Below are 15478 nucleotides of genomic sequence, written 5' to 3'. Positions count from 1 at the left end.
GCAATTTTTTGAATTGCCGTATGTGTGAAAATGGCTCACGCTTCTATTCTGCACACAATCTTCTGTGTATTTTAGTGATTATTTAGTATTTTTCTTGCCAAATCACGGACAAGGAGAAGGAGAATTAAAGTTCGAGTTCAGCAGCATTTACATAGCCTTGCCTTAGATGCTGTGGAACTTGCAGAGAAGGCCGTGGACCAGGCTTTGCAATACACTGAAGATGTGGCGAACAAACATTCGATTGTGGATGAAGCAGTGGAAAATATTGAAGATATAGAAAATAAAGATGAGACTATCAACAAGGCAGAGGACAATGTAGAGGAATATTCGAGTAACAGCTTGGATGAAGATTTACCTCTGGATTTTAATAGTAATGACTTTTACATGGATAGTGAAGCGGATGAAGAACAAAACTGTGACTTTCCTGATGTGGAGTCAGACTCTGATGCTAAGAGGAAACTTGCTGAATGGGCAGCAAACCGAAATGTGTCTCATTCTGTGTTGTCAGAGCTCTTAACCATACTTTTGGAGCTTGGTCTAGATTTGCCAAAGGATCCCAGAACTTTGCTCAGTACATTAAAAGACTGTGAAGTGAAACAGATTGGCAGGGGAAGTTACTACCATTTTGGTCTTGAAAGTGCAGTATTGTCAGAACTGAAAATGATAAATCAACATGAACTGAAAACTGATACATTAACCATTCATGTGAATGTTGATGGTTTGCCTCTCTTTAAGAGCTCTAATATGCAACTGTGGCCTATTTTAGGTAAGATAGTTGAACTGCCACAAGCAAATGTTTTCATGATGGGTATATATGCTGGTCCCTGCAAACCTGAGTCGGTGAACGACTACATGCATGATTTTATAGAAGATGTAAAAAAGGTCAAAAAAACTGGTATTGTTTTCAATGGAAAATACTTCAATGTACCCCTTCCAGATGCTTTTATCTGTGACACCCCAGCTAGAGCTTATTTAAAATGCATCAAAGGTCATGGTGGCTACAGTTCTTGTGAGCGCTGTACACAGTATGGTGTTTATGTTGATGGGAAAGTTATTTTTCCAGATATGGATTCAAGTCTCAGATCAGATTCTCAGTTTGAAGAAATGTTAGATGAAGATCACCACAACTCCAAATCACCTCTTCAAGAGCTAGGCATTGGCATGGTTTCAGCCTTTCCCTTAGACTATATGCATTTAATTTGCTTGGGTATTGTACGTAAATTACTTGCCCTGTGGATTAAGGGACCATTGCAGTGTCGGGTTCCTACTTCTACTCTGTCTGCCATTTCAGATCACTTAAAACAGTGTAGGCAAAGTCTGCCATGCACGTTTTCCAGAAAGCCACGGTCCCTAATGGAGTACAGACAATGGAAAGCTACAGAATTAAGACAATTTTTGTTGTATACTGGACCAGTTGTGCTTTTCCAGAAACTGTGCAATCCACAGTACAAGAACTTCCTGGTTTTGTCATCTGCTATGAGGATACTTTTGTCTCCTTTGTGTAAAGAGTACTGTTACTGTTATTATGCAAAAAATTTATTGAGATGCTTTGTTGCCAACTTTGCTAAGATTTATGGGACTAAATTCTTAGTTAACAATACACACAGTCTTTTGCACCTAGCAGATGATGCTACAAAGTATGGCCCTCTGGATTTGGTTTCATGTTTTCCATTTGAGAATTATTTGGGACAGTTAAAAAAGATGGTGAGAAGACCACAGGATCCTGTACAGCAAATTGTCAGACGAGTTTATGAAAAGCAATTGTATCCTCACAGGTCTTGCAAAATGCCAGAGGGTGTACTCACACAGCCACATACATCTGGACCTATGATGACTGAATTTTTTGTCCATCATTCTTTTCAGTACAAGATGTACAGACATGGAAATCCAATAATCTCCACCTCCAATGGAACAAATTGTTTTGATCTTGAAGGCAAAGTTGCAGTTGTGCGGAACATTGTGCTGTTCATCGGAGAAATACATGTTTTGTTTGAACTGTTTGAGACTGGAACAGCGTTTTTTAACTACCCTATTGATTCAACATCTCTGGGTGTGCATTTGTTGTCAAAACTGTCAGGTCATCTTGCTAGTGCTCCTGTAACTAAATTTACAAAACCAATTATTTTGTTACCTTTTCGTAATGCATTTGTAGCTTTGCCTCAGCTACACAGCATGTAACTTAATGGCATTTACAGGATGTCTTCATTCAGTGTGGTCGAGTTTGTGGATGAAGTTGACTCTGATGGCTGCAAGAAGGTAGACATAATTCCATCAGAGTGGTTCCATGATGCAGAGAGAAAATTATGCTGGTGGCCTCCTGCCTCATTGGTGAATGTGACAAAGGCTGTAAAGGAAGGAACACCACCAACCAGCAACTGGATACTCTGCAATGTCCGTGTCATGGGAAATGCAGGTAAGTTTGACTTTATTTGTACACTACATCTGTATTTCCTTTTCTTTAAAAGTTTATACATGAACTTTTTTTTTTTTTTACTTGGAGGCTTTTGAAAATGTATTACTGTATTATTGTATGTTTCTGTTCTGTGTCCTGTGTACTGTTTGTTTCTATATGTGTCTTTCTGGCTGCTGTTACAACCAAATTTCCCCTTGTGGGACAATTAAAGTATTATTCTATTCTTTTCTACTGGAAACCATTTTTTCATTGTCATTGTTTTTGCAGATTTATGTCTTCTTTACATTGTATCTTACATGTTGTATTCTGTACAATTTATGTTATAGCAACTTATGCAAATGCCAGGGCAAAGTTGCATCAAGCAGAGTATTCATCAGACTTGACGGACAATGAGAATGGCATAAGAAAAAGAAAGTAAGTGGTACTAGCATACAAACAAGATGAAGTTTATTTCCTGCAGTGTCATAAATGTTCTGTGCTTAACCTTTCTAGGCCAAGTGTTAAACTGATCAATCAACTGAGCAGCCACACTGAATCAAGTGAGCCTTCTGATTCAGATGAAGAACTTCCACCCACGCCTCCAGAACAACTCCTTCAGCGACCCTCTGGAAAAAACAATAGTGTAGTCGCCAGCCCCGCTGCCCGGAGTGCCGCCAGCCCCGCTGCCTGGAGTGCCGCCAGCCCTGCTGCCTGGAGTGCCGCCAGCCCCGCTGCCCGGAGTGCCACCAGCCCCGCTGCCTGGAGTGCCGCCAGCCCCACTGCCCAGAGTGCCGCCAGCCCCACTTGTGAAGCCATGTTCTCGAAAGTACTTGCCATTTTAGAGGAAGTGAAGGAGACTCAACTGGTTCATAGCAAGATGTTAAATGCCTTGCTGAATCAGAAAAACGGTTCAGTTACGGAGGTCCCTGAAGGGGTTGTTTTACCTCTTAAAACCCAAGACGATGTTGAGGCTCTTAATGGAAAACTGGAGGACTCCAGTCTCATGTCTGCTGTAGTAAGTTTTTTTTCCTCCCCATTCTGCTTGCCACTGTTCTTTATACAGTAGTCAGAAAACATTCTTTGATATATTTTCTGAAAGACATTCTCCTTCATGATTTTTTTTGGTATACAGCATAATTGGTTTCATTTAACACAGCAAGTCTTACTGGTCCTGAGGCAGCAAAGCAGGCCAGAGACTATCACATCTGCTACCATGTCTTTCTGTTGCTATGATATTTTTTTTTTCTGAGATGTTACTTTTATACCACATGTTTACCTTCCAGAAAGTTACATTTTTTTTATTCTAATGAAGCATTTGATTCTGATTTTGATAACGGATAGATTTCTTATATTTGATCTGCTATGATAGTTTATGCAAATTCTGGCCAGTTCCTATTTATTTTAACCTTTTAGCCCCCAACCCGTCGCCGATGACAGGTTTTTCCAACCTGTCTCTTCCAACCAGAGCTCTACCAGGGGCCCAACACAGCTGGACTTATTTAGAAGAAAAGAGATGCCCAAAAACAAACCACAGGGCCAAAGGTCACAAAATAGTTTTTGTTCTGTTTTACAATTAATAATTCAAATTGCCTATTCTAAATCTTTTATTCATGTACATTATGAGTCCCTTTTTCAGTTAAAAAAACAGTAAAATTTCAAGTTTGTTTTTTGCCCTTTTCTGTTATTAATCCCCGATTACACTCTTATAGTATACAGTAGAGAAAAAAACCTAGCAGATGTGGAAAGTAGAAGTAATCCTGAAAAAAGGGATAAAAGCACACACACTCACAGCTGATTTTATGACACTTTTACAGCTAAAACAACAAAATATTCCCAGGTGTCCTGCTTAACATTATGGATAAATGATAAAGGGGTAAGGAATAAGGGTGGGTTTTGATTATAGATTTATCAAATAAAACCTATTTTAGTTTGGAGAAAGTAAATGAGAGCAGGCACACGCATTCTGCACAAAGATGTAAACACAAAGCGCGGACCCGCCGACAGATCAGAATCAGTGAGATGTGGCCTTTCTCAGCCGACGGCACTTTGTGTTTTTTGTGCTAGATTCTGAAGCTGCAGGTTTTATCTTTCTCAAAACAATATTGACTGAACCAGCAGCAAAAGAAGATCCAAACTACACTGAAAATTTCGCTTCACGTAAACATCGTCATGAATTCCCTATTACTTTTGCTGTTTTGGTTTTCCACCATGGTGGTTTTCCATGACGGTACTGGAATATTTCTAACATTTTGAGTTATTTTCCAGTATTAGAAAATCAGCACTGCTCAGTGTTAACCATTGTTAATCTTCAAAACTGACTAGGTTACTTTTAAACATATAACACTGTCAAAAGTGTTAATTTAACACTCAACAGTGTTAATTTAACACTCAGAGATGTGGACCCATATAGACACTCTCCAGTGTTAATTTAACACTGGAGATTTTGCTGTGTAGTATTTCTTATCTCCACACAATTAACATTAAGTAATATGTAAAGCGTCCATTTATCCTCCATTCCTGGTCCATTATCTTAAGCTTAGGCTGCTCCCCCTGTGACCCAATCCGGTACTAAGTAGAGAGGCCCAGACTTCGGTCTCTCCAGTCTCTTGGCCCTGCTCCTCCAGCGGAATCCCAAGGCATTTCCAGGCCAGCAGAGAAACATAGTCCCTTTAGCATGTCCTGGGTGTTCCTCTGGGTCTCTTCCTGGTTGGATGTGCCCAAAACGCCTCCCCAGGGAGGCATCCTACCCAGATGCCAGTATCTAATCCAGGGGTGTTAAACTCAAATACACATAACTGGAACAAAGTCGCGGGCTAACGTTAATATTTATTGAAATATATTTATTCCTTCAGATATAGGAATGAATCTTTTCTTATGGACTCAAACACATTTTGCTGAAAAACTGAATATGGAACAAGCAAAGCTTAATACTAAACAATATATATATATATATATATATATATATATATATATATATATATATATATATATATATATATATATATATATATATATTAGCTGTATAATACCAGTAGGCCGGCTCTAATAGTAATTTGGTATGGCTTCGCGGGCCAAATGTAAGTAGGCTGCGGGCCAAATTTGGCCCGCGGGCCAGAGTTTGACACTTATGATCTGATCTGTCCTTTTTGTATGTTCCCCTCAGGTTGCCATGGTAGCAGATATAGGGGGAACAAGCGTAGATGATGCTACAAGGAGAATGATGAAATTCCTCATATCACCCGAGCTTGCCGTAGAGTACAACTTGCTTGGCCGACATGGGAAGAAAAAGTTCCGAGATTTGCGCCTCTTTAATGTTGTGTATGGTAAGTTAATTTCACTTGAGACACTTTTTTTTAATAAAGTGTTTGAAAGTGTAAGTGAGATTGGTTATTGTGCCATCTTATATATTTGAGGCAAGAAAGTGAAATAAACATTGTTCTTTGTAAATCTTTCCGAAAGGAAGTAAGCTACGGTTACCTTTACTTTGGCTTACCCATTTTTCTTCTTCATTTGCAGAGGCACTGAAGAAGAATTCTTTGACTGCAAAAGTCAACCTGCAAGAAGCAGAGAAAGCTCTCTCCAAATGGTTCACTGGAGCTAGAGACAGAGGAGGACTGAGGGCTGCTAGGGGACAAAATAGACTAACGGCTCTGTAAAAAACATAACAGACACCTCTGCTGATTCAAGTCGAGATTCTGAGTTTCCCTTCTTATTTTTTCCCATCTTGCTACAGTTCCAACTCTAAGCAATTTGAATGTAGTTTGATATTTCGAGTTTTTTAAGTTCACACTCCTTGGAATAGTTACTTAAACCCACAGTTGTGTGACAAAATAAATGTGAACAAAATGTGTTTTGTGTCCCCTCTTGATTTCTATTTGCAGTCAGCTTTAATATATTTAGTGTCTTTGTGTCACAGAAGCCGTATTGGCTGTCTGTTAAATTGATTTTGTGGCTGTTTTTCTACATGGGACCCACCCAGTGCCAGAAATTAGCCAATTCAAACAGGTAGTAAGATGCAACTACAGAACCCACTGATAATGCGATTCCAACTTTTTAGCTCATGTTTTCCTCATGTTGTACACACTAAGAACTTGAAAAATGGGGCCCGGGTGGGTTTATGAGTACTTTGCCCAGTTGGGGTCCATTTAGTTCCCAGATTTTACCAATATAACACCAAGATGGGCTTATAAAATGGGGCCATTATGGAACCCGTGGACAATCCCACTTAAAACCCACTTTTTAGCCTATGTGATGCCCACATGGTACCCACAAAAACTGGAAAGATGGGGCCTGGGTGGGTTTTTGTGTATGTTGCCCAGTTGGGGCCCATTTAGTTCCTAGATTTTACCAATATAACACCTATATGGGCATTTAACATGGGGCCATTACGGAACCTGTGGACAATCCTATATGGGGCCCATTTTTCAGCCCATTTCCAAACCATATGGGCCCCACATATAAATGTTGGCTGGGTACATGTGTTTCGAGGGCCTGAAAATGTATTTCACAAACAGGGCCAAGTGAAAAAGGCTATAAAAATTGTATTTAATTTTTGGGTTTTTTTTTTTTTGGATGGTTTATTTCAATTAACAAACCAATTTTTTGTTTTAAAAGCCTTATTATTAAAACACATGTACACAGAATGTCTGTTAGACCTGCTATTTGGGGGATATGAAGCGCATGTCACCTTGGAATTATGATTTCAGCTTTTTGTAAATATGCTTTTTCATCTTTCTTTTTATTTGAGTAATTATTGATGTTTTGAATATCTGGTTATGTAGCAGTAATTTTTTTTTCACTGTCATTTTTTCACTGCTGAGACTTTTTATATATACTGACTGTTTTCCTGATTATGGGCAGTATAATTATATACTTATTAGCATATGGATAACCTAACTGAGTGAGATTTATGGACCTATGTTTTTTTTCAGATTGCGCCACAGAATAATAAAAACCCAGAAATTACCAAAATGAAAGATGTAATTTGTCTCATTGAACACTTTATTATAAAACACAGATCCTTTGCCATCATCTTATCTTAAAACAAAATAACAACTGTACTCTATTTACAGTAACACAAACCCTTAAAGTATTCTTATAAAAATCTAATTGCAAGCACAAGACTTGGAAAAAGTATGACAATACACTCAACAAAAATATGCAATATGTTGTGCAAAAATTCAATTATTATTAAAAATACAAACAGAATGGGACAATAAAAAGAGATTGAGGATAATATGGCAAGATCTTGTTAGGACAAAGAATGTTATTTTAATGTCACTGTGTTATCATTTACATGCACTGTCATTATTTCATTATTACTTCATTAGTCTGCATCAGGTTATCATCAATATTATCATGTATCATTTATCATTCAGTAAATCTGCTACAATACAATTCTAGATACCATATTCTATCATGCGTAAGCACCAGCATAGCTGCAGGTCCAGGCGGACTAAAGTCAGATAAGGACACTCGAACTTTCGTTGGCCTGGACCTACAATCTCATAACTGCACACTTGGATACACAATTGTTTATGTTCCCAGATACCGATGAGTGGAAACATCTGGTTTCAAGTCTGGGAAAGGGTTGTTGTTCTGGGAAGATGAGTTCTGGGAATTGTACTGACGTCATAAATGGCTATAAAGCTTTCTGTAACGGGCAGAGAGACGAAGACCGGCTTCCCACACTGTACTATCTGTGTGTGTATAATAAATCACTTTTTTGGACACCTCCGAGGACTCTGTCTGCGCTTATTTTTCCTTCCAAATCAAAAGAACCCCACAATCTGATAACAATATCCTACAATTACTTAAAGAATAAGAACGTGTGGTCTAAAACCACTAAGAAGCAAATACATTAGGCTCGAACATGAAAACAGAAATATAGTAAAATATCTTTTAAATAACTACCCCATTGGCTGGGCAGTTTTAAAAAAAGGTGGCTATGATAAACAAGGTTTTTTTTTCCATTACAAAAATCAGGAAAAGCCAACAAAAAATCAACCTTCAGCTAAGCAATTGCTCATTTCACAGAAATCCAAAATAAAAGAATATAGGTGTGCCTTATGGCCATTCAATTTAGAAAAAGTCACCATAACCCAGATGGCTAAACAGAACTGTACAAACATAACTGTAATAAAATACAATGATATAGTAAAACCTGACTTGTAAACTGTAAAATGTGTGCACGATGATAAAACATGTAGGAGATATATGCAATATTCCTATATGTACTATATACTACATATTGCAGGGATCTCAATCGCTAATATTCTGGTGAACCACTACAATACATGTCATCTTGTGACATTACATTAATAAAATTTGACAAATTAAAATTAACCTAATGCATTTTTTTAAAGTTGATTTTGAAAATTGAATAAAAGATGGGAAAACTGCTTTCATTGTTCACATGCACACATGCTGACTGAGGAAACTGGAATGCTTATAAATGGTCTCCAGACTGCCACTTTGAGACCTCTGCAGAAATGCATTTCACAAGTGTTTAGAAAAATATTGCCTCAGTTGTAATAGGAAAACACAGAAACACAAAGAAGTACCTCAAATTGCATTACAGTGGTATTTCACCAAATACTTTTTCTTGGAACTCAGTTTTAAACACCTGAAACCTTTGCTGTGACATTCACATGGGAACACTTTAGTTTTAGTTCACAACTCAAATATAATCTGTTGTAAAACAACAATGACTTTTAAGCCATTGTCCATGAATCAAACTTTTAGATAATGTCCATAACCCACAGATTTGATTCCAACACACTGTTCATCTCCGATCTGAAGTCAGGATAGCTGTCATAATTTATCAACAGCTCCAGTACACACCCACATGTGTGTGCCACAGGTCGTCTCTGGAAACCTTTAAGTTCGTTAAACCCAATGATGATGTTTTTTCCCGGATGTAAATCTGAACCTGTGCAAAACCTGAGGAACAAACACAAATGTTCCTTCTCAGCATTCTTCACATATGTAGTTAGATATTTCTGAATCAGCTTCTGGTGAGCCGTCATTGTTTCAGGGAAAGTGAGACACTTGAGAACTTTTCTCACAGTTGGTTGAAGGGTTTCATAAACTGAAGGTAGATCACAAAGGCTTTCCCATGCAGTGCTGAGTGTTCTTGCCCACTGTTCAATAACATAGGTAGGCTCTTGGACAAGTGTTTTGTGTGCAAGCTCCAATAGGACTTCAGTGGCATTGCAGGCTGTTGGTATCTTTCTGCAGCTGTGGTTATCAAGTATGTCTATAAGTTCTTCTTGGTCCATGGTGCTAAAGTCTGATCACCACGCCTCTAACACTGTACGCTCAGATTCAGGCATGAACTTAAGTAAATTCTCCACAATATCATTCTTTACATATCCAAAGGCAGCTTGTTCCAGAATGGCAGGTGCAATTTTCACAGGCAAATATTTCTCTCTAACCCATCCAAATGCAATGATTCTGCCCACACTCTCCCACTCCGGTTGCCCAAAACCATGCCTTAAGAAGGGCACTTTGGAAAGAATTCTATGATCAGTGCACCACAGGAAACATTTACAGATTTCTGAAAGACAGTCTCTCACAACTCCCCCATCGTCATGGGCCATTTCAGGTGTTCCATTAGTCAGTAAGACCTGGATTTTGATGTCGACATCTTCAAGGTCCTTATCACTAAAATGTGAACCGGTATATTGTTTTATGTATTTTATAGGGGTGCAACGATACACAAAATTCACCGTTCGGTTCGGTTCGATACTTTGGTGTCACGGTTCGATATTTTTTCGATACAAAAAAAATGTTCATGTCTTTTTAGTTTGTCATTTATTAAAATTATAAATATATATTTTAACTCAAAAGTACAGTTTTTAAATTTAACCCTAACCCTTGTGCATGGTTTTTATTTTGACAGCGAATGCGCACCTGCGGACCACTTATGTGCAGCCCTGGTTATTTAGCTCGTCATATTGCAGCCACAGAAATTCTTTTGTCCATGAAACCATAAAGCTGCACTTTCTTTTTGCCTTATAGTCTGATTTGTCATAACTTCTCCGTTTTGTGGTAAGCTTTTCTTTGGCTTTCACTTCTTCACCCTGACCTGTCTTATTTGGCTCAGCAGAACTAAAATATATATCTGTCTGTGAAGGTTCTCAATCATCCAGGTCATCGTAGTGAAATATATATCCTGCCGCACTCACATAAGCTCAGTGATTCTCTGCGCGATCAACCTCTCACATGTTTAAGCTGCGGGAGATTGTCATGTTTGCGTAGTAAGCTAACGATTGATAAGACGATGTCAGAGGAATTGGTGCACAAATTATCATCACTCACAGATCAGTGCTGTCGCTCTCTATACACAGTCCGCACGATTGCAAAGTAAAAGCAAAAAAACAAGCGCAAATTCAAACGCGATTTCAATATGTCACATATTGACAGTGGCTCACCGATGCCAATGACATAATTACCCAGCTACATTTCTGAAAGAATGCAAAAGCATTGACACATATTTTTCCTTCCTACAATAGCCCGACGGGCAGGGCAGAGATAGATTTTGGTAGCCCGACTGGAAAAATCGCTAGCCCCGGGACGTCGGGCTAGCGACGTCCGCGTCTGTGAATACCCATGTGTACACCTGTGTGCATACCTGTGTGGATTAGCATGCTTGCATTCCAAAGGTTTCTCCATGTAATGATCTGCTAGGGAGTGTGGGGAGCCACAGCCCTGTCCTCTATGGTATCAAGCAGGTATGGAGGAGATCAAAACTCCAGACATCCAGAGGCCCCCAGAACACAAGAGACCAAGGAAAACCCACAGAGGGGCAGCCGCGTCACTGTCCCAGTAAGAGCTAAGGAGAGTCCCAGATGAGGGCTCACTCAGCAGCCGCGGAGCAGAAGCCAGGGGGAGTTGCAGTGACGCGCCCGTGAGCTCCGCCGGCAGCCAGCTGTGCCTGAGTGACCGAGCCCCAGGCCGAGAGGCCGGGGGCACCCCACCTCCGAAGTGGCCGGAGTGAAATGACCGTTGAAATGACAACGCCACAACACGGCAAATCTCCGTTAACGAGCTACCGCCGATCGCCCCGTGCATGGGGCTAGACGGCCAACACGTTAACAAGCTAACTGCGCTAACACACTAGTTCCCACCCATGTAATTGAGCATTGCATGGCACATCCAACATACTGTTTTACTTTAGTCCATGACTCGCTTACCTTCAGGGTCACACGTCACATGAAAACCAAAATAATTCCAAACGCCAGATCTGAATGAGGGTGGGGGAGGTTCAATTTGCCATGTTGCACGGAGAGCTTAACTTCTGTTTCGCTAGCTTGCCCTGCGGTCTTCCTTCTGACGATGCTGTCTGTGTTGAGCGCTCAGTGGATCTGTGCTCGACAGTGCAGCCTAGGCGGAGTAGTCGAACGCAGATTCACTGAGCGCTCAACACAGACAGCATCGTCAGAAGGAAAGTTGATAAAATAAATTACAAATTTTGTATTGTTCGATACATATCCGTACCGAACCGAAAGCACTGTATTGAACAGTTCAATATCGATACGAATATCGTTGCACCCCTAGTATTTTAATAAGAAAGTCCTGTAAAACAAGGCCAGCTGTGACTCACAAACCAAGTGCTCAGCCAGACTGAAGAACAGGAAGTTTAGTGCAGAGCAGCAGAGGTATATTAATAAAATACAGGAAACCAGACAGAAAAAGCGGAACTAAGTAACACACACACACATTACTTACACCAGAAGGAGTTGTTTTGATCGAAACTGCGTGCGTCTGTGTGTCCATTGCGATGGAAGATCATTCCTCTTCTATGGATTTCCACAAAGTCTGTAATCCAAAGTTCTCTGTGGAGTCTTTACTCCTTTCTCCAAATCAAAAACACCTGACCTAAAAGTTAGGTCAGAATTAATTCAAATGAACATTGTTCACACTAACTAACAACACTTTTGTTTAAGGTATAAAGCATGAACTAAGTCTGCTTCAAATTCAAATTCTATTTCTAATGTTTTACAACTAATCAAATTCAAAAGGGTTTTCATTACATGGCAAAGTAGCTATCATCAATCATGAAACCAAGATTAACAAAGTCCATAGATCTAGTCCACGCTGCTCTTTTAAAACAGCAGAATGAATATAGTCTCTTCAATTTTAATTAACAGCAGTGGTAAATAAAAATAACACATGAAAACCTTTCAATACAACAGATATACATACAGTTTTTCCTTAACCTAACAACAGCTAATACGTTCTCAACTAACACTAAACAGCAAGAGTGTGAGTTTAGCTAGTACCCACTAGATACTTGCACAGTACCGTCACCATTAGCATTTGTTTTTTAAGTGAAACAAGATCCTCTGGAACTTGGCTAACGGTGATGGTCTTTGACGACAGGCGGTGTGACATGTTGGTTAAAGTATAAAGTTTGTCGCATCTTATAGACATGCCAGCCAGAAACTTCTACCAAAAGAAGCAAGCTCATCTACGATTTGGAACAATCAACATTGGAATTCTGACTGGACGCAGCCGAGAGCTGGCCCGGGTATTCAAGAAGCGGAACATCGACGTAGCCTGTGTTCAAGAATGCAAATGGACCGGAAGCAAAGAGGCGGAGATTGGACAGGGATATAAGCTCTTCTACTGCGGAGAGAGAGCCACTAAGAATGGAGTGGCCATCGCACTCAGGAAACACCTGCTCCAATCCCCGTATAAGATTGAGCGAACATCTGATTGATTAATGTCTATCAGAATCGAACTAGGAACAGCTGACGTTAATGTTGTGACCTGCTATGCACCACAGACTGGATGCAGCGATGAAACGAAAAATGAATTTTGGACAGGATCATACGGACCATTGCTCCGGATGAACACATTCTAATCGGAGGCGATCTGAACGGCCACGTGGGATCGAACGGGCGGCTACCCACAGTGCCATGGGGGACAAGGCCTCGGCGTGAGGAACGTCGACGGAATATGTATCCTCGATTTTGATCTGGCCGTTACCAACACATTCTTTAAGAAGCAGCCATCGCACCTAGCCACCTACACCAGTGGCGGACATGCAACTCAGAGCAACTATTGGATGGTTCGGCGGCGAGACCTCAAACAGGTCACGGACACAAAAGTAATTCCATATGAATCTGTGGCCCCCAGCACTGTCTACTTGTCATGGATACGAAGACTGTCAAGCCGAAGCTGCCCAGATGCCGGACAGGACCAAAACAATTCAAATGGGTGGCGAAGGAGCACAAGGAGAAACTGCTCATCTCACTTGCAGTAAACACTGACCAACCTGCTGAGAATATGGGGACTGAAGCGGGGGTGTGCATCCACAACATTGGTTCACCAGCACCGTTGGTTCAAAAAAAAAAATGGGCAGAAAATACATTCAGAAACAAGTCTGGTTGTGGAATGAGGAGGTACAAAAAGCAATAAAAGCGAAGAAGCTGGCCTATAAGGTGATCGCGAGCGCATGAAGATTTCACCCGATACCGCTCGCTGAAATCGGCAGCAAAGAGGGCAGTGGCCTCCGCGAAAAGACAACACTACCAAGATCTTTATGACCAGTTCCAAACCCCAGAGGGGGCCAATAACATCTACCAACTTGCCAAAGCCTGCCACCGCGCGAAGCAGTACTTTGATACAAACCATTGTTTGATCGCCAAATCAGCTTGTGGGGGACCGACGGGCAGGTTCTGCGAAACCCCCGAGACATCCTTCAACCCTGGTCAAATTACTTCGCTGGAATCAGCAATGAAGAATTTACATATCCGCCTATCCGACTGTCCCAGTCGCGGGGCCTGTCACACCAATCACCACTGCCAAAGTCCAAAACGCGTTGAAGAAAATGAAAAACGGAAAAGCCACAGGACCGGACGACATCCCAGCTGAAATCTGGAAGATGGTGGGCTACCGCGGTACAACATACCTTGCGGCACTCTTCAACCATATCACGGTCGAAGACAAAGCCCCCCCCCCCCCCGAGCTTGGAAACTGAGCATCACAGTGCCCATCTGGAAGGGCAAGGGAGACGTCACAGAGTGCACCAACTGTCGACCAATTTGTCTACTTTGCCATCCAATGAAGATCTTCGAACGTTTCCTGGAAAATCGGATCCGTCAACTGGTCACAATCAATGCGGTTTTGTTAAGGGTTGTGGATCTATCGATGCCGGTTTGCTGATGGAAAAGCACAGGGAAAAGAACAAGACGGTGCACATGGTCTTCCTGGATCTGGAAAAGGCATTCGATAGGGTCCCCCACAAGCTGATTTGGCGATCATTACGAACTCATGGTGCCCCGGAAGCTTATGTGAAATGTACTCAGCTGCTCTACCGTAATGTCACAAGCGAGGTCCGATGTTCAGCGGGAACATCACCAGCCTTCCCGATTACAATTGGCGTCCACCAGGGCTCGGCCCTCTCGCCCCTGCTGTTCACTCTCTGTATGGACCGCGACGGCTGATCTGCAATCACCACATCCATGGAGCCTCCTGTATGCAGATGATGTGTGCCTATCAGAAACAGAAAACTGCCTAGCCCTGCAGACCCAAACACAAGCATGGAAAGACCGGCTCTCCGATGCCTGAACATCAAGAAGACTGAGTACCTTGAATGCGGCCCCCAGACCAACAGTACCATCACTATCGACAGCGAGCCGCTGACTAAAGTTGCCCAATTAAAGTACATCGGGTCCCTTGTCACCTCGGACTGCGAAACTCTACCAGACGCCAGACTCCGTGTCAACACAGCGTGGAGGAAGTGGCATCAGGTGAGTGGAGTCTTATGTGACAAGAGAATGCCAATCTATCTTAAGACAAAAGTCTATAAGTTGATTGTGTGCCCAGTGGCACTCTATGGGTCAGAGTGCTGGCCAGCGACGACCAAACACGAACAAGCTCTTCAGACCATGGAGATGAAGATGCTGAGGTGGCCTCTGGGTCTCACACGACTTGACCGAGCGAGGAACGAAGATGTCAGGAAACAATGGGGAGTGACACCGATCACAGACAAGATGTGAGAGGCAAGGCTCCGATGGTACGCCCATGTTGTTCGTAGCAATAAAAATTCCGTCGCAAAGACAGCCCAATTAGATC

At 41.4% G+C, this 15478-nt stretch overlaps 2 protein-coding genes and 2 pseudogenes across 2 annotated transcripts; 3 read left to right on the top strand and 1 right to left on the bottom strand.

Annotated features, from left to right (window-relative positions):
* The first annotated feature begins 384 nt into the window (after window positions 1–384).
* LOC146556033 (uncharacterized) lies at window positions 385–2178 on the top strand. Its single transcript, XM_085249572.1, has one exon. It carries the CDS (start codon window positions 385–387, stop codon window positions 2176–2178), a length of 1794 nt encoding a protein of 597 aa, XP_085105698.1.
* Window positions 2179–2196: 18 nt separating this feature from the next.
* LOC146556032 (uncharacterized) lies at window positions 2197–6048 on the top strand. The gene is made up of 5 exons (XM_085249912.1): window positions 2197–2413; window positions 2740–2827; window positions 2906–3407; window positions 5556–5715; window positions 5909–6048. Exons 1-5 carry the CDS (start codon window positions 2197–2199, stop codon window positions 6046–6048), a joined length of 1107 nt encoding a protein of 368 aa, XP_085106038.1.
* Window positions 6049–9132: 3084 nt separating this feature from the next.
* On the bottom strand, window positions 9133–12790 carry LOC146556031 (uncharacterized; annotated as a pseudogene).
* Window positions 12791–12827: 37 nt separating this feature from the next.
* LOC146556030 (protein CFDP2-like) lies at window positions 12828–13664 on the top strand (annotated as a pseudogene).
* The last annotated feature ends 1814 nt before the right edge of the window (window positions 13665–15478 follow it).

The sequence above is a fragment of the Mchenga conophoros genome, linkage group LG16 (assembly GCF_057382185.1).
Source record: "Mchenga conophoros isolate Kocher_MC1m ecotype Shallow Benthic linkage group LG16, M_conophoros_male_GT1.1, whole genome shotgun sequence".
NCBI lineage: Eukaryota > Metazoa > Chordata > Actinopteri > Cichliformes > Cichlidae > Mchenga > Mchenga conophoros.
This window is presented reverse-complemented; position numbering and strand designations above follow the sequence as displayed.

Coding starts and splice junctions, on each gene's coding strand:
- LOC146556032 (XM_085249912.1), top strand. CDS start 2,197: ATGTCTTCATTCAGTGTGGTCGAGTTTGTGGATGAAGTTGACTCTGAT. Junction 2,414..2,739: donor CCGTGTCATGGGAAATGCAG/GTAAGTTTGACT, acceptor TTTATGTTATAG/CAACTTATGCAAATGCCAGG. Junction 3,408..5,555: donor CCAGTCTCATGTCTGCTGTA/GTAAGTTTTTTT, acceptor TGTTCCCCTCAG/GTTGCCATGGTAGCAGATAT.
- LOC146556033 (XM_085249572.1), top strand. CDS start 385: ATGGATAGTGAAGCGGATGAAGAACAAAACTGTGACTTTCCTGATGTG.